The sequence below is a fragment of the Podarcis cretensis genome (assembly GCF_951804945.1).
Source record: "Podarcis cretensis genome assembly, chromosome: 13".
NCBI classification, from domain to species: Eukaryota; Metazoa; Chordata; class Lepidosauria; order Squamata; family Lacertidae; genus Podarcis; species Podarcis cretensis.
The window spans coordinates 34,187,891-34,205,078 of NC_137182.1; the positions used below are offsets into that span (position 1 = coordinate 34,187,891).

The 17,188-nt window shown below is 41.0% G+C and overlaps 1 protein-coding gene across 1 annotated transcript in view; it reads right to left on the reverse strand.

Moving 5' to 3' along the window:
- Positions 1–6,118: 6,118 nt before the first annotated feature.
- Positions 6,119–17,188, reverse strand: part of LOC307201601 (vomeronasal type-2 receptor 26-like) — a gene marked incomplete at its 3' end in the record, with an annotated part of 31,279 nt that continues 20,209 nt past the window's right edge. Inside the window, exons 3-7 of the mRNA XM_079950881.1 lie at positions 14,608–14,723; positions 12,866–13,157; positions 10,500–10,727; positions 8,919–9,045; positions 6,119–7,020 (exon numbers count right to left, since the gene is read on the reverse strand). Coding sequence (XP_079807007.1) covers positions 6,119–7,020; positions 8,919–9,045; positions 10,500–10,727; positions 12,866–13,157; positions 14,608–14,723 — 1,665 coding nt within the window. The remainder of the gene's footprint in view (positions 7,021–8,918; positions 9,046–10,499; positions 10,728–12,865; positions 13,158–14,607; positions 14,724–17,188) is intronic.

The window sequence follows — 17,188 nt, forward strand, 5'->3', positions numbered from 1 at the left end:
CCAAAGACTGCAAACTTATCCTAAAACTGTTAGAGCTCAGAATGACAGGGCCTTTCCTGCCCTTTATGCTTTGTGCCAGCTATGAGCATTGGAGAAGACTCTTATAAGTACTTCTATTGTTGCGGTTTATATTCTCAAGGCCTTGAACATACATTTTCTGGAGTTTGTTTAGCAAGGCAATTATGTGTCCATAATTATAGGGGTGATAATCATCTCCCCATCTGCAGACATTGCTGTCTCTGCTACATACAGAAAAACAACTTGAAAAACAGTGGGAATTGAACAGTCTGGTAAACTTGTATGGCATACCCAGCAAGTGTCTCAGAAAAATTGAGGTATCCCAATTTTTATCATGAGAAGCCAGTGGCATTTTTGGTCACCAAGGTCTTGCAAGATTTTGCACCACAATCTTCCCTCTCGAAACCCCCCCATCACTTTTGAAAGGGTTGGGGTCGTGCAATCTTGCACGGTTCCCGCAAACACACATTTTTGGGCACCATTCCTTGGGGAAATTGTCTTGCAAAATCATGTGAGATCATGACAACCAAAACCACCCCCATTCATTCATGAGGAAAAAATGGGAATATGGTGTTCAGTAAAAATTTTCCTGTATTTTGCTATCACCGTGTTGGAGGGTATGGTATTACATTTTCCCAAAATCAGAGTAGAGTCATTCACTTGTACTTAGTTCAATGTGGTTTCTAATCTCTTGGAAAGAGAGAAAAGCCACTTCCGCCCTTCAGAGGAGGTGGAGTAGCGGGCTTCACGGCCCCACCACACGCGCGGGGTGATTCCCGGCCATGTCACTTCCTGGCCAGTCAATCAGCTGGCTCTGGGGGTGTGGCCTGCCCTATTTGAACCAGGACGCAGCCAGGGATCTCCCTCTTTGCTGCCTGCCAGCTGTTGCTGCTTTTCCCACCCTCCCACCCTATAAGGTTTTCGTTCCTTGACCTTGCTATGGACCTTGGTTCGTCGCCGTTGAGGGGCCTGGCAAATTGGCACCAGCCACTTGGTTTTTGCCTACCTCATAGCAAATCATCAAAACTTTCTTGATATTGGTGGTTATGCATTGCGTGGCGATACCTGCCCCCCCCACAGATGAAATAAATAAAGACACCGGAGACCAGAATTAAGGTTGATGGGCGAAAATGGCCACAACTTTATTGATTACAGGTAAGAGCGGTATTGGCTTTTAGGCATTGGCCCCTAACAGAATAACCGGTCTAACCGGGGAGGGTTAATCACCAACAGGGGGAGCCCCCCAGATGTACATCCATAGGCGCTCCCCAAGGGGTTACCGCTCGGGAGCGCGCTTTAGGCCCTAGCCTCCGTAGGTTTCGGACGAGGCGACGCCCCCCGGAGTCCTTTAACGAACTACCCTCCAAGCATTGGGGGAGGTGATGGCGCTCCTCCCCCCCCGACCTCATTTGCATAACAATACCCTGGCCAATGCCTAACCGCCAAAACCAGAAAGTTGTGACGTTTGCTACGAGGTAGGCGAAAAAACCAAGTGGCACCAAATTATAGCCAATTAGCCAAATGGAAAAACTCCTACCAGGCCCCTTGCGGCGACCAGCCGAAGCCCATAGCAAAGTCCGGAAGCTTGCCTAAAGGGTGGGTGGGTGGGATATCGCTGAAGCTGCCGAGGAGGAAAAGGGGCGAGCCTAGGCTGCCCCGACCTTAAGTGCCCTCCCGGTAGTCCCGCCCACGGCGCCCGCGATTGGCTGGCGCTGCCAGCAATGAATATGCATGAGGCCACTAAATCCCGCGGGGCTGGAATAGCCCCGCGATAATGCGGGTGGGGGCGTGCGCCCGCAACCCCCCCCCTCCGTAGATCGGGAGGGGCTTTGGTATTGCTCTGTAGATGAAAGAGGGGACGTAGCGCCATCACCTGCCCTGTATATTGATATTGATAAAGGATTCCGGGAGTGTGGCCCTGTCCGAAGCCTATGGATGTGATGGCCTAAGGCACACCCCCAATTGGTGACCCTGGGGGAGTTCCTGGTTGATGTGTGTCAGCAGGACTTCCCCTACTGGTGGTTAACCCTTCCTGGACTTCAGGTGGATGGGCTGAAGTCGGATATAGTCTGCTGGACCAATGCCTAAGCCAATACCGCTCATCACCTGTAACCAATAAGGTTGTGGCCTTATTTAGCCCATTAACCTTAATAATTCTGTCCTGTGTCATTATTTCCACTGGGGGGCGGGAACTCGCCACACAACTTAATAACATGAATATTATGCACAAATTCTAATGAATGTAAATTGAAAAAGAACTCTGCCATTTTATTTTCCTCGCTCTATGAACATAAAATAATATGTGATAATGACTTGTATATGCAGGTGGAACAGGTATCACTTTCATCCTACCACAATTCAACCAGTCTCTTATGCAAGTGGTTTATTGGCTGTGCTCCTTCACATATTGTATAAAAAGATGCGTCAGAGTCATGTTGAGGTGAATTGAGACCGAGTTACTTTAAGGCAAGGCAAGGCCCTTGTTCAGAATACTATATGAGTTTTCCCTAAATGATATAATTTGTCCAATGGAAATAGAAAAAGAGAATACTTACAAAATGACTTCCCCCTTGAACATGGGGATCTTGATTCTGCAATAAGCAGGTCAGATTAAGTTTTGCTGAAGCCTTGGAGCTGTATTAATTTCTGGGAGGTAGGAGATGCAGAAAGGGACCCTTTGTAGAACAAAAATGGATCAGTCTGGTTAAATAAACAACATGTGATGCTTATGATAGAAACACTATCAAAGTACCACTGTATATTCCTTTAGGAGGTCAGTTTGCAGGGGCAAACAGAAGTATACCAGATCCATTCATTCATTTCATTGGCACTTATGAGGAAAGGCTTACTAATGCCTTGTGCCCAGCAATAGAATATAGAAGGCAAAATATTTACTAGCCAGTCCAAGCATTGCCAGCATGACACCTTCATCACACCCACAATAAATAAATGCAATATTCATTGAATATGTGTTATGGTAACTATGATCTGAACACATTACAAAAATGTGTGTGTGTGTGTGTGTGTGTGTGTGTGTGACAGAGAGAGAGAAAGAGAGAGGAGGTGGAGGAGGAGGATGGTGTCTTACATACACTCGCCAATCACAATACCTCATGAATTGTACCAATGAGGTGACCTTTTCATTGGTGGGATTGTTTCTCAAGTCGTGTTCCTTTCTAATACACCCTCTTTCATGGAACAGCCCTCACAGATTGTGATTAATGAACCAATGTAAGAATTCAGTTTTTTATCCTCTTTCTCTTTTCTTCATTCTTTTATATGTTTGGACCATATCAGTTGCTTGACCCATATTCATCTTGGTACATTGATTCTCAGCTTCTTGCATAAACAGTGGTACCTTGGGTTACATACGCTTCAGGTTACATACGCTTCAGGTTACAGACTCTGCTAACCCAGAAATATTACCTCGGGTTAAGAACTTTGCTTCAGGATGAGAACAGAAATCTCATGGCGGCGGTGCAGCGGCAGCGGGAGGCCCCATTAGCTAAAGTGGTGATTCAGGTTAAAAACAGTTTCAGGTTAAGAACACACCTCCAGAACGAATTAAGTACTTAAGCTGAGGTACCACTGTATTGAGTGATATAATATTAATAATAATAGGTTGTTGGAGAGATGGCCAAAAAAAATTCACTCTACATCTCCCTTCTTCTCAGCATAAAAAGTTAGGAGGCATGTCATAGTTTATATATGGACTATCTAACTTGGGCTTATTGTTTGTTGTTTTTAGGCAAAGGGAGTGAATCCAATAAGTGCACATAGAAGCTAATTAAGTAGAATGAACCATCAACATTTTAAGAATTCAGCATTTCAGTTCAAATATTTTATTTATCAGCATTTCATTAAAAAAGTTAGGAGGCATGTCATAGTATTGAAGTGATTTACTACTTATAAGTGTATAAACAAATGTGAGAGTGAATAAAACATTGAAAGGACATTCTTTCTCTGTCTTCTCTTGGATCTACAAAAAGTAGAAATGGTGCTGACTTGGCGCTGCATAATAACTCTTAGTATAGTCATTGTGGTCTAAACCACTGAGCCTCTTGGGCTTTCTGATCAGAAGGTGGGCAGTTTGAAGCCCCATGATTGGGTGATGTCCCTTTGCTTTGTCCCAGGTTCTGCCAACCTAGCAGTTCAAAAGCATGCCAGTGCAAGTAGATAAATAGGTACCACTGCAGTGGGGAGGTAACAGCGTTTCCATTGGCCAGAAGTGGTCTAGTCATGCTGGTCACATGACCAGAAAGGTGTTTGTGGACAAATGCTGGCTCCCTCGATCTGAAGCAAGATGAGGGTTGCAACCCCACAGTTGCCTTTGACTGGACTTAACCTTCCAGGGGTCCTTCACCTTTTTTACCTTTATATGCCAACCATAAAAATTTGCATAAATTGAAAAGCCAACATCAATAACAGTTAGTGGCTGTTGACTCTTAAGAAGGTTGATTAATCTGAGATGTAGTCTACGTGGGTCAGCATGTTTGGGTAGGGGTAGATAGATGGAAAGAAACAAGGGACCCATCCAGACTGGTGTTTTATTGTGGGGTTATTCTGCAGCATGTTCTTGACACAACAATAGTGCGTTATTTGTATACTTATTCTTATTAAAACCATCAGGTAACTTTTTGGCTAGGACAGCCAGAATGAAATTCACAACAGACAGAAAACACATATAACCCAAGACACAATTAAACACGGTATTGCATTCAACACGGTATTGCACTCATTGCATTCAAATATGAATTAACCATTCAGTGACTGCATGTCTGTATCTGGGAATGAAAGGGAAGTACTTAATTAAAGAGTACAGATGCCACCTTAACAAGGTCCATACACAAGGTCCAGGTAAGGGAGTCTGCTGAACTGCTCCTGAGGGGGCCACCAGACACTCCTTGCTTCATTATGGGTTTCTCCTCCCTCCCCTGGCTCAGTGTTTCCAAGGACCCTGTCTTCCTACTCCCAATTCAGACTCAGCAGCAGCAGCAACTCCAGCCCCCTCCCCCTTGACATAGGCAGATAGGCAGAGCCGTAACTAGGTGATCTTGCGCCCCTGGCAGAACTGTCCACATTGCGCCCCCTAGCCATGGACAAATTAGCTCTTCTTTCCACCTCTCCTCCAACCCCAAGCCCTCCACCCATTCAATTCACCCGCTATTCAAAACCATTTCTTATGAGGCAATAATCAATATTTATATTTAAGGACATATTTTAAAGCAAATTTTGTTCCCCCCATCACCTGTGCCCCATGCCGGGGGCCCACCTTGCCACCCCCGAGCTATGGCCCTGCAGATAGGTAGGTAGAAGAGGAAGAAGAGTTTGGATTTGATATCCCACTTTATCACTACCCGAAGGAGTCTCAAAGCGGCTAACATTCTCCTTTCCCTTCCTCCCCCACAACAAACACTCTGTGATGTGAGTGAGACTGAGACACTTCAAAGAAGTGTGACTGGCCCAAGGTCACCCAGCGGCTGCATGTGGAGGAGCAGAGACGCGAACCTGGTTCACCAGATTATGAGTCTACAGCTCTTAACCACTACACCACACTGGCTCTCTGACATCAGCAATTCTGGTAGTTTTCTTCCTCCTCCTCTTCGCTTCCTCCTCCTCCGTATCCTGGCTGCCCTTTCCCTTCCCTTCCCACTCCTGTAATTTCTGGGAAATCACCACAGACCAGCAGCCAATTGCTTACATACAGGCACTGGTCCATGAAGCACCATTTCCACTAACGTTTTTCCAACAGAGAGAAAATAACAATATATTATTACCTTCAGTCCCTATCTTATATTTATTCATGGAAATTTCAGTCCATAATCCTGTTTGGCTGATGAATATGAAGAGTATAAATATGCAACTTCACCTTGTGGACATTGACTTGCAAATAATTTCACTAAAATGTCAAAGAAAAGGTCCATTAAGATCGTTGAGATTAATTTTCAGGTCAAGAAAGCTTTAGAAAGCTTTAGAAAGGATGTTTCTCGGTATATTTAACCTCTGTGAAGTACTGTATGTGTTGGTCATTCTACCATTCAGATTGGATACTTGAAAGGGGGGGGAGGGGAGTGCCATCTGTTTTTAATTCTTATATAACTTAGTCTTTTCCTGATTTTAGTTGCTCCCTGTTATTCAACTCAGCCCTGAACAAAAGAATATAGCATTTAGGGGCAAAGATGCAAAGCAGTAACCCAGCACTGGAGGATAAGATAGAGAAGATCTCCACAGCCACCATGTATTTTCCTTTGGTGCTCAGGTAGGCAGGAACAAAAGACAACCAAACACTGCAGAACACCATCATGCTGAAAGTGATAAATTTGGCTTCATTGAACGTGTCTGGCAACCTCCTAGCAAGGTATGCCACCGTGAAGCTGACAATGGCCAGGAAGCACATATAGCCCAGGACAGTATAAAACATGACAGTTGAGCCTTCATTACACTCTGCTATAATTTCCCCATTGACGGAGTACATGTCTGTATCTGCGTATGGGGGAGAAATACTCAGCCAAAGGGTACAAATTCCTGCTTGAATAAAGGAGCCTGAAAACATGATAGAGTTTGTCAGCTTTTTCCCCATCCATTTTCTCATTCTAGATCCTGGTCTAGTAGCCATAAATGCCAGGACTACAGTGATGGTTTTAGCTAACAAGCTGGAAAGAGCAAGAGAAAATATGATGCCAAACGTTGTTTGTCGGAGTAAGCAAATTAGCTGTCCAGGTTTTCCAATAAAAAGCAAGCAGCAGAGGAAACACAGTAGGAGGGATACGAGAAGAATGTAGGTGACACTTCGGTTGTTGGCTTTGACGATGGGTGTGTTCTGGTGCTTCACAAATATTATTATCACCAGAGCTGTGATCAGAGCAAGAGCAAGAGCAGACAAAGCTAAAGTCATTCCTAAAGGTTCCTCGTATGAAAGGTAGGTTATGACTTTGGGAATGCATTGGTTCTGGTGGAAGTTTGAATATTGATCTTCTGGACATTCGGTGCAGGCATCCATATCTAGAATAAAATTTTTAAAAATTGGATACTTTTATAGTCCTTGTTGGAGCTGCATTAAATCTCTTCTCATTTCCAAGGTCATTAGCCAAGGGTTGTCATTCAACTGCAAACTCCTCACATGCGAAGACCATCTTTGCTTTTAAGCAAAGAACAGTTCCATCAGATGTGAGATATCAGCAAAGAAGGTGATTTGAGGTATATGGCACATTATTCCACAGATCCTAGTCCAGAACTGTGGGGAAGCTATCCCAGCCCTGGAAGAACTAGCAGAAAGCATAAAACGAATTTAAAAAGTTACAGCCACTTTCCACCCTAATGAGCATGATGTTATAACACTGGTCTTAAAGATCTACGTTGGCTCCCACTACATTTCTGAGCACAATTCAGGCCCTGTATATAGGAATATGTATATATTCAGGCCCTGTTCATCCCAGACAATAATGTCCAGCTCCGAGGGCCTTCTGGTTAGTCGCGGAGCTTCATGCTCTGGCACCAGGGAGCAGAGAGCAGGTCGGGGAGGGGCTGGTGCACATCCTGGGGGGGTATGCTGCCTGCAGGGGCGTGGCACCCAGCACAGGTGGGTGGCAGCTGCGATGGCACTTACTGGGATCGCGCTGCCAGGGGCTGTGCGTTCCACCCGCACTCCTCTTCCTCTGCCAGTGCTTCTGGAGGTCCCCTCACTGCTAGTAATGAAGTTATAGGGAACCAGGCAGAGGGCTTTCTTGGTGGTGGCACCTGCCCAGTGGAATGTCATCTCATTATATGTCAAACAGTTAAACAACGACACAACTTTTCAAAGACATCTGTTGGAAGCCACAAAGAGTGGCTGGGGCAAACCAGTCAGATGGACGGGGTATAAGTAATAAAAAAAAAATCATTCTATTGAGTCACATGTTTTACTTATTTGAAGAAATAAATTGAGATTAATAGGTTCTCAGATCATGTAATTTCAGTTTCTCAATATACATATCTTTTTTGTTTTTGTTTTTGCTTTATATCTATTTTTCTATGGTGGGGTTAATAAAAATGGAATAAGTAATGTGTATTGAATTTCTTTGTTATATATATCATTGGAAAATTATAATGAAGATGAATTTTTGAAAATTCAGCTTCCCCTTGATGTGATGTGTCTCACAATAAATTTCTGTAGTGAAATATAGAATAAGAGATATTACTTCCAATACCAATAGTTAGCAAAAGATATATAATAAAACCCATTTGGTGTCCTTCTAAGGCCCTGGCCAGAATTGCTGATGTCAGAACATGAAAGTCTAAATAGTAACTTGTTTTACTACATGTCTTAAATTTGGACTGGGCTACTTCTGAAAAGGAATTGTTTACATTGTTAGTGGAAATGTACTGGAATATTTTGAGCATTCAAACAAGATAATGCACATGTTAAGCATGATTATTTCCCCCCTTTAAAGCCATGTGGCGGGTTTCAATGTAGCACTCTGTGGACCAAGCACATGGTGAATGAGGTCCACGCACGCACTGGCACTTCCCCCCCCATCCTCCCCCTATTCTCCATGAACTCCATAATTATTCCCTGGAGCCTTGTGGGAAACCTCGAATGGGTTTAGGTGCTGCAGGGGGGAAACAGCAGGGAGGTTCCATTGCATGCGCAGGAATTGTTCTGCACGCACAACAACTTAGCTGAATACAAAATATAGTCAAGTCAGTCTTGCTGGATAATTGTGGAATTCATTCTGCACTTACTAATATTCAATTTATTACTCACCCTTTGCCAACAGATCAAAACAGATGCAACATTTTAAAACTGTACATTAAAAACAGTTATGATACTGTTAAAATAATTAGTAGTACAGGAATGTACTGAAAACACCTACCTTATGTTTCAAAGGCACATTGACCTCTGTGACAACAATATCTCCTACCTGTCTGGTTAGAAATCTTCCCTTCTGGACAAGGAACACATTCATAACAGCAAAAAGGCTCCCCTTCCTTCTTTTTCCTGCTGTATCCAGGACGGCACTTGTCATTACACAGAGAAGTGGGAAGAATCTATAAATAAATGTCCAATTTTATCATTTTCATTACAATTCACATTTCATTGAATATCACCACACATTGAAGAATAGACTTATCTTTCCCCTTTCCATGGCTCCATTTATTTATCAATTAAGACTACATATTCTAATTCCCCTTTCATTCAATTTTTCCCCCACTATAATTTTAATAATTTAAACTGCTACATTTAGATTAATCCTGCTAACACTTTATCTTGCTTTGCATAATTCTTGAGGTATTCTGTAAACATTTCCCACTTTTTCTTAAACACGCCATCTTGCTGATTTCTTATTCTGTTGGTTAAATTTGCCAATACTGCATATTCCAATAACTGAATCTGCCACTCTTCCTTTGTTGGGTTCATTCTCTCTTTCTATTTCTGAGCATATACCATTGACCATGGTATCCTTCTGAGTTGACGTAATGGACTCCTCTGTAACATCTGAAACAAGGGGGAGGGGGCTGTAGACCTGGTGTCTATGTGGTGAATCCCTTGAGGCTGGTCAAGAGGCTGAAGCTGATACAAATTGCTTGACTGCTTACTGGGACACAGTATTGGCAACCAGTCACACCACTGCTGAGAGAATGGCACTGGCTACCAATTTGCTGCTGGCCCATGATTAAGGTGCTGGTCTTCTTCTGATACCCAGAGATGACTTTGAAGGGTTTGTGAAAGTGATCAAATGATTAGCACTCCTGAAACTGATTCTGAAAGAGACATAGACTCGAATTCCCTAGTAGGTAAATACAATGCTGTGATATTGGTGGTTCTAATCCCATTGGGGCCTGGGGAGATTTGATGGGGAATGATATCCCCATATATTTTCCTGCTCGTATTTTATAAAATTACTACCTGAAGACTATGAGTAAGCAGCATACTCCAGAGCCATCTTAGTTTTAATGTTCCATTTTTTGAATCCCCCTTCCTAAGTAGTTCTGCTGCCAACCATTTACTCTTTTGCTGGCAGTTGAAAACACTCTTCTTTCAAAAGTCCAACTGCTAAGGATTTATTCTTTGCCTTTTTTATTTTCTGTGCACAATTAAATTATTAGTTCTTGTTGTATTTCTGTATTATGAATGTTGCATTTGATTGATTTGCTGATGTTCTATCTGTGACCATCCCTGGGATCATGTGAGGAAGGATGGGAAATCAATGGAAATACTATACACCTGAAATTAGGGCTATGAACCAACTTCTTATGCTTACTGTGAATATATGTACAGATTAGCCTTACATTGCAAGCATTTCCTGAGTCTCCAGTGACCCTCTTTAAATGAAACCAACCCAGGGTACATGTTGGAAGTCTTGAAACCTTTTGCTGATTTCAGAATGGGGTGAACTAATAGGAGTGTATGTAACAATATTGAAAAAAAGTCATCAGGCACATTTGAAAAATCCATTTCCAGTTATTTGATAGAAAAAGATTTACAAGTCTTTCTAGCTCACCTGGTTAAATGTTCTATGCCACACAATGCGTTCATCCTGAATAGTTAATTCCTTGCCTGGAGGAGCTTGAAGATCCAGCCTTCCAATTTTGACTCTACCAAAAGATTGATTTGGAAACATTACCCAGTTGGTCACATCAAATCCTGCCTTTAACTCTCCATGTTCGTTAAGCTGTATTGTCTCTCCAGCACTGTTGTTGAATGTGAGATTTCTTAGAAAGGAATGGAGCTACATTCAAAAAATATAGAAAGGGGTAAAATGTTTGAATCCTCAGAGTGGCGAATACAACCATAATTTTCAGAGAGGTGTGCACTAGTTGTGTGTGTGTAGCCAGTCCAGACATTTTATGAAATAAAAAACCCTTGATTTAGTTTCACCTTTAGAAAAGAGTTCCTGGTATATTAGCCAGCAGTGAAGATGTGATCAGCAGCCCTGAAGAATGCAGAATTGTAGACTCAGCCTATACATAGGGTCTATCAGAGACGTCAGTAGGGGAAGACAACCTGACCAAAATTTGCTCATTTAGGAGGTATGACATAAAAGTGGATGATTTATTAGTGAAAGTGCTATGTATAACACAGCAAATAGGGACGCCAGCCATTCTCATCAAGCTATTTGATAGGAAACAGAAAGCCTTGAATGTAAGATCTGTTTATGTACATGAGACTTTAATATTTCTTTTACACAGCTATGGAATAATATGGTATTCTAGGCCACCCAAGAGCAGAAAATACTGTGCTGTGGGTAAAATTACCTCCCATGGCTGCAGATTCTGCAAATCCACTCTAGCCACCTGCGATTTTTGTTTGAATCTAGATTGACAAATCGCATGTAGAGCATGTGCCACTGCATGAGGAACATTGTACACAGCATAGCTGCTGCCAGTCATGCTCATTTCAAAGATTTGTAATGGAAGACTCTCCAATTTCTCTTCCTCAGTGCAACGTTTCTTAGGCTCTTCACCCACATTATTATTTTTCAATGAGCACTTGAAGGTCTTTTCCCAGAAATCCTTGATCAAATCATTTTGTTTTTCCTCAAAAGGATTTAGACTCTGAAGAAATGTCCTGAATCCCAGGGGTTCATTTGAGTGTATAGATACAGATAAGGCACCCTGTAAATGGTGCATATTCCACCTCCTTTCATTGGTGGTTTTGAAATCCCAATGACTTGTCACAAGCCATACTTTACCTATAGGAAGTTGTGCCATATGAAGATACCCGATCAAAATATCCATCAAAATGGAACTACCATAGACCACAAAAACATTGGCTTTGCTTGTCATGACAATTGAAATTTTATTAAATTCACTGAAGAGCAAATCCGTCATTCCTTCAGCATAAGCCAATGGCCATATCCTATGTATAAAATCAACACAGATGTAATTCAGGGTAAGTTGGGGAACTAATGCTTCCAATAAAATTTCTCCTGTAATGTATTTCATAGTAAAGAGACCAATCCATGTCCATTTGAAATGCAAAAGTAACTTGACCAATGCATTGTACTCATGGACATCATTAGGGACCATCTGGTACAGGGAATGGTACTGTCTTCTTTCAGTCACCCTTGAATCAAGACAATTATAGGTGAACTAAAAGCAAACACATATATGATATGAAAAGCACAGAAGATGTGTGGATTAATGGTATGCATTGCTAATATGGATTAATTTCATTTACCAGGGAAAAATAATGATAGCATCTTCAGATGAAGGGCAGTATACAAATTTAATTACGACTACTGCCACTACTACTACTACTACTACTACTACTACCAACAGCAGCAGCAGCAGCAGCAGCAGCAGCAGATGCATAGCAGGATATATTTCTATGACTTTCTCATTAGAAGCAATGGATTAGATGCATTCTTAAACTAGTTTCACTTAGTTCATATCAATGGATATTTCAAGCCAAGGCAATCTTGATGCATTTAATTTGAAATAATCTAAATAAACATAATTTAGGGTGTAACCCACTGGTTCCTGGAAAGGTGTCTGAGTAGTCATAGGGTTTGTCTAATATTCTTCTCCAAAGAAGTGCAGGAGCTCAACCTGCAGAGAGGGAGAAATGCCCCTCCAAGCCCCCTCTCTGCTTATCACTAAGACTAAAACTCATACAGACCAACAAACTTTGAGGCAGACTGCAGCAGAACTGAACAGGCCTACTGCTCAGTGTCTCTAACTCAAAAAGACTGTTATTAATTGACATAACTGTACCAACTTACACAACTGCCTCATGCACAAGTTATATGACCTCACAAGATTCTTTCTTGGAATGTTGCAGTCCTTGTGAGTATTAACCCTTTACTTAGCATTTTGGATGCTCATATCTCACACAATTTCAGTACTATCCTAAAACAACACCCACCTGAGGAATCTTGTACATGTTTATAATAGTGGCCATATTGAAGGAGAGCTCAGTGAACTTTGTCCCAAGAATGGCCATCAATTTGTTCTGGCGATCACATTTATAATTTGGAGCTGAAATATGCCGTGGAGAAAGTAGGTCCAGTGAGAGCTTAGAAGTAACTACAACCCTGTGCATGCTATCATAGATTCGGAAGCCCAACGTGATGTTAGGCAAAATATGGTGATTTTTGTTTATCTCCTCTACAGCAAATACCATGGCAAGTACCTCCTGGTAGTTTTTTGGTACCACACTGCAATACAAATTAGGGGGGGGGCAAAAAAGCACACAGAATATTATTTCTCATATTTTTTAACACCTCCATGAAATATAACAGGCTGAACTACTTATTTAGTAGCAACAATCTTCTACATCTGTTAGGAAATATCTGCTGTGCACAGAATTTTTTTTCTGCATTACAAATTGCAGTGTAAGTTGTCCCTTACTGCAAATCCATTGCAACATGGCCTTTGTAAGGATATTTGGATAGATTTATAATCTTTTGAACAAAAAACTTGTGTCCATGTGTCTTATTTCATCATAAAGCAGGGGGCGGGGCCTCAACTCACAACACTGTAAACTTGTGCTATATTCCTTTATTTGCTCTATTTACACAAATGAATCTGGAGCAAAAACAGATTATTATTTTTAAAAATTCTTTTTATTCATTTTCTGTAATCAAACAACAACATAAAGGGAAAATAAAGACAAAAAATAGCCCACACATACCAAAGAAAAAAGCAATCATCACCCAAAGCAAAACACCTACACCAACCAAAAAAACAGACATTAAATAACAACAAATAATGATTGACTTCCCTCCCTCTCGGTTTTGGATTATGTGAAAATTAGAACCATTCTGCAGTTTTTCCTTTTATAACGTCTACACATTGCAAGAGTTATATTAAACCTACTGTAATTTTTATATATCTAGAATTTGTTTCCATATATGTTATGAATTTAGACCAATTGTCAAAAAACTTTATGCCTTTTTTCTGTCTGATGTTCTGCATCATTTTTGCCAAATCCATATACTCAAACAATTTAATTTGCCAGTCTTTAATGGTCGGGATATTTGGGGATTTTCAATTTTGTGCTAACAAAATCCTGGCAGCTACAATTGCATATTGAAACATTATATGATCTTCTTTCTTGATCTCCTCTCCAATCATTCCCAGAAGGAAAGCTTCGGGCTTTTTGACAAAGGTGTATTTAAGTATTTTCTTTAGTTCATTGTAGATAGAATCCCAATTTTTTTTAACTTCTTCACATTTCCACCACATGTGGTAGAAGCTCCCCTCTTTGGATTTACACTTCCAACACCTTTTGTCGCCAGTCTTATACATTTTTTGCAATTTCACAGGAGTGATATACCAACGTTGGAGGAGCAAAAACAGATTTAAAGAAGCACTGCACCAAGGCAGCCCTTCTGCTCTCTAAAATCAGGTGTCCAGAAAGAAATTGCATAACCATATCAGTAGAATTAAGTGATAAAATATGCACCAAGTTTGCATCTACTAAAAAATAAATAAACCCACCTATCCTGAAAGTGCAGCTAATAAAAGTTCAGAAATACCATGATTTGCATCTCACATTTCAGATTATAAGAGAGGAAAAGACCTCTTGTTGCTTCATTATCTGTTCTTAATTCATGTGAGATAAAAAATATTAATTCTACAGAGAGGAAAAAGAGGGTGACTTACATGAGTTCCTTCTGGGGTGCTGAAGAGGATGGTTCAGATGAAATTGTAGGGAAGTGCATCATGTAAAACTGAGAAGCAATAAACCCAATGACAAGATTTCCTGGCTGAGAAAACTCCTGTGAAGTGAAGTAGGTGTTACTTACTTTGCATTGGTCAAAACGCATCTTCAGGCTGGAAAGAATTGAATGGCTCTTGCTCACAATATGAGGGGAAAAAACAAGCAGCAGTATCAATAACATCAGCATTTTGGGGACAAGAAATTACTTCCAGACACACGTCACTGTTTTCTTCAATGCCACTTTTATTCAGATGAGTTTGTTTCAACTTAATTTGACAAGATGTGACCCCATTCCTACATTGATCAGTTGGTGTAAGAAGGTGACTGCATCCATCTTCTCCGCTCCTATTTCATGTTTTTTAATTGATTTTAATTGATTTTAATTGATTTTAATTGATTTTAATTGATTTCTCCCCTATTTAATGCACCTCAGTTCTTAACTGCAAGATTGTACATTTTTCTTTCTGCCTGCACACAGAAGTTGTATTTTCTTTAATAGGAGGATCTATAAGTGAGGCACTGCTGGGAGAAACAGATACAGTGAGGTGCAGATTGTTCAAGCTACTCAAAGTATGTTTAGTCTGGAAGAAACCACAGCACACCCAAAGACTGCAAACTTATTCTAAAACTGTTAGAGGTCAGAATGACAGGGCCTTTCCTGCCCTTTATGCTATTTGCCAGATCTGAGCATTGGAGAAGACTCTTATAAGTACTTCTATTGTTGTGGTTTATTTTCTCAAGGCCTTGAACATACATTTCCTGGAGTTTGTTTAGCAGGGTAATTATGTGCCCATAATTATAGGGGTGATAATCATCTCCCCATCTGCAGACATTGCTGTCTCTGCTACATACAGAAAAACAACTGGAAGAACAGTGGGAGTTGAACAGTCTGGTAAACTTGTATGGCATACCCAGCAAGTGTCTCAGAAAAATTGGGGCATCCCAATTTTTATCATGAGAGACCAGTGGCATTTTTGGTCACCAAGGTCTTGCATGATTTTGCACCACAATTTTCCCTCTCGAAACCCCACCACCACTTTTTAAAGGATTGGGGGTTGTGCAATCTTGCACAGTGCCCGCAAACACACATTTTTGGGCACCATTCCTTGGGGAAATTGTCTTGCAAAATCATGTGAGATCATGACAATCAAAACCACCGCCATTCATTCATGAGAAAATAATGGGAATATGTTATTCAATAAGATTTTTCCTGGATTTTGCTATCACTGTGTTGGAGGGTATGGTATTATATTTTCCCAAAATCAAAGTAGAATCATTCACTTGTACTTAGTTCAGTGTAGTTTCTATTCTCTTGGAAAGAGAGAAAAGCGATTTCTGACCTTCAGAGGAGGTGGAGTAGCGGGTTTCACGGCCCCACTATGCGCACGGCAGCTGGAACCCAGCCACCTCACGATTGAGGGGATTCCCGGCCATGGCCTGCCCGATTTGAACCAGGACGCAGCCAGGGATCTCCCTCTTTGCTGCCTCTCCTCCAACCCCAACCCCTCCACCTATTCAATTCACCCTCTATTTAAAACCATTTCTTATGAGGCAATAATCAATATTTATATGTAAGGACATATTTTTAAGCCAATTATGTGCCCCCCATTGCCTGTGCCCCATGGTGGGGGGCCACCTTGCCACCCCCTAGCTACAGCCCTGAAGATAGGCAGGTAGTTTTCTTCCTCTTCCTCTTCTCTTCCTGCCCTTTCCCTTCCCTTCCTACTGCTGGAATTCCTGGAAAATCACCACAAACCAGCAGCCAATTGCTTACATACAGGCACTGGTCCATGAACCACCATTTTCAGTAGCGTTTCTCCAATAAAGAGAAAATAACAAATTATGGCTCAAATTATGGAAAGAGGGTTTGAGATTTACTGCATGTAATGCATTGAAAGAAAACGTGATGAAGATGATGTATAGATGGTACATCACACCAGTTAAGTTAGCAAAAATGCTATAAATAAATAAATAAAGTTATAAATAAATGTTGGAAATGTAAAGAAAAAGAAGGATTAATTTATCCTATGTGGTGGGAATGTAAAAAGGTGAAATGCTTCTGGGAGATGATATATAATGAGTTTTTAAAAAGGTTGAAATATACTTTTATTAAAAAGCCAGAAGCATTTCTTCTAGGTATTGTTGGAAATGATATAAAAAGGAAAGACTGTAAGTTGTTTTTATATGCAGTAACAGCAGCAAGAATATTATTGGCCCAAAAATGAAAGCAAGAAGAACTACCAACATTAGAAGAATGGAGGATGAAATTGATGGACTATGCAGAATTAGATAAGCTAACAGGAAGGATCCGAGACCGGCGGGACCAGAGGTTTACCGAAGACTGGACTAAGTATACTGAGTATCTGAAAAGTATTTGCGATGATCAAATTACGTTTCTAGGACTACAAGAAGTTCTGTGAGGAGTAATTTAAGAAATATTGTTAAAATGGAAAGGAAGAAATGATTTGTTAGAAAATGTAAAGGCAATATTAGGTTAAGAATTGCAGGAGAAATAATTAAGAC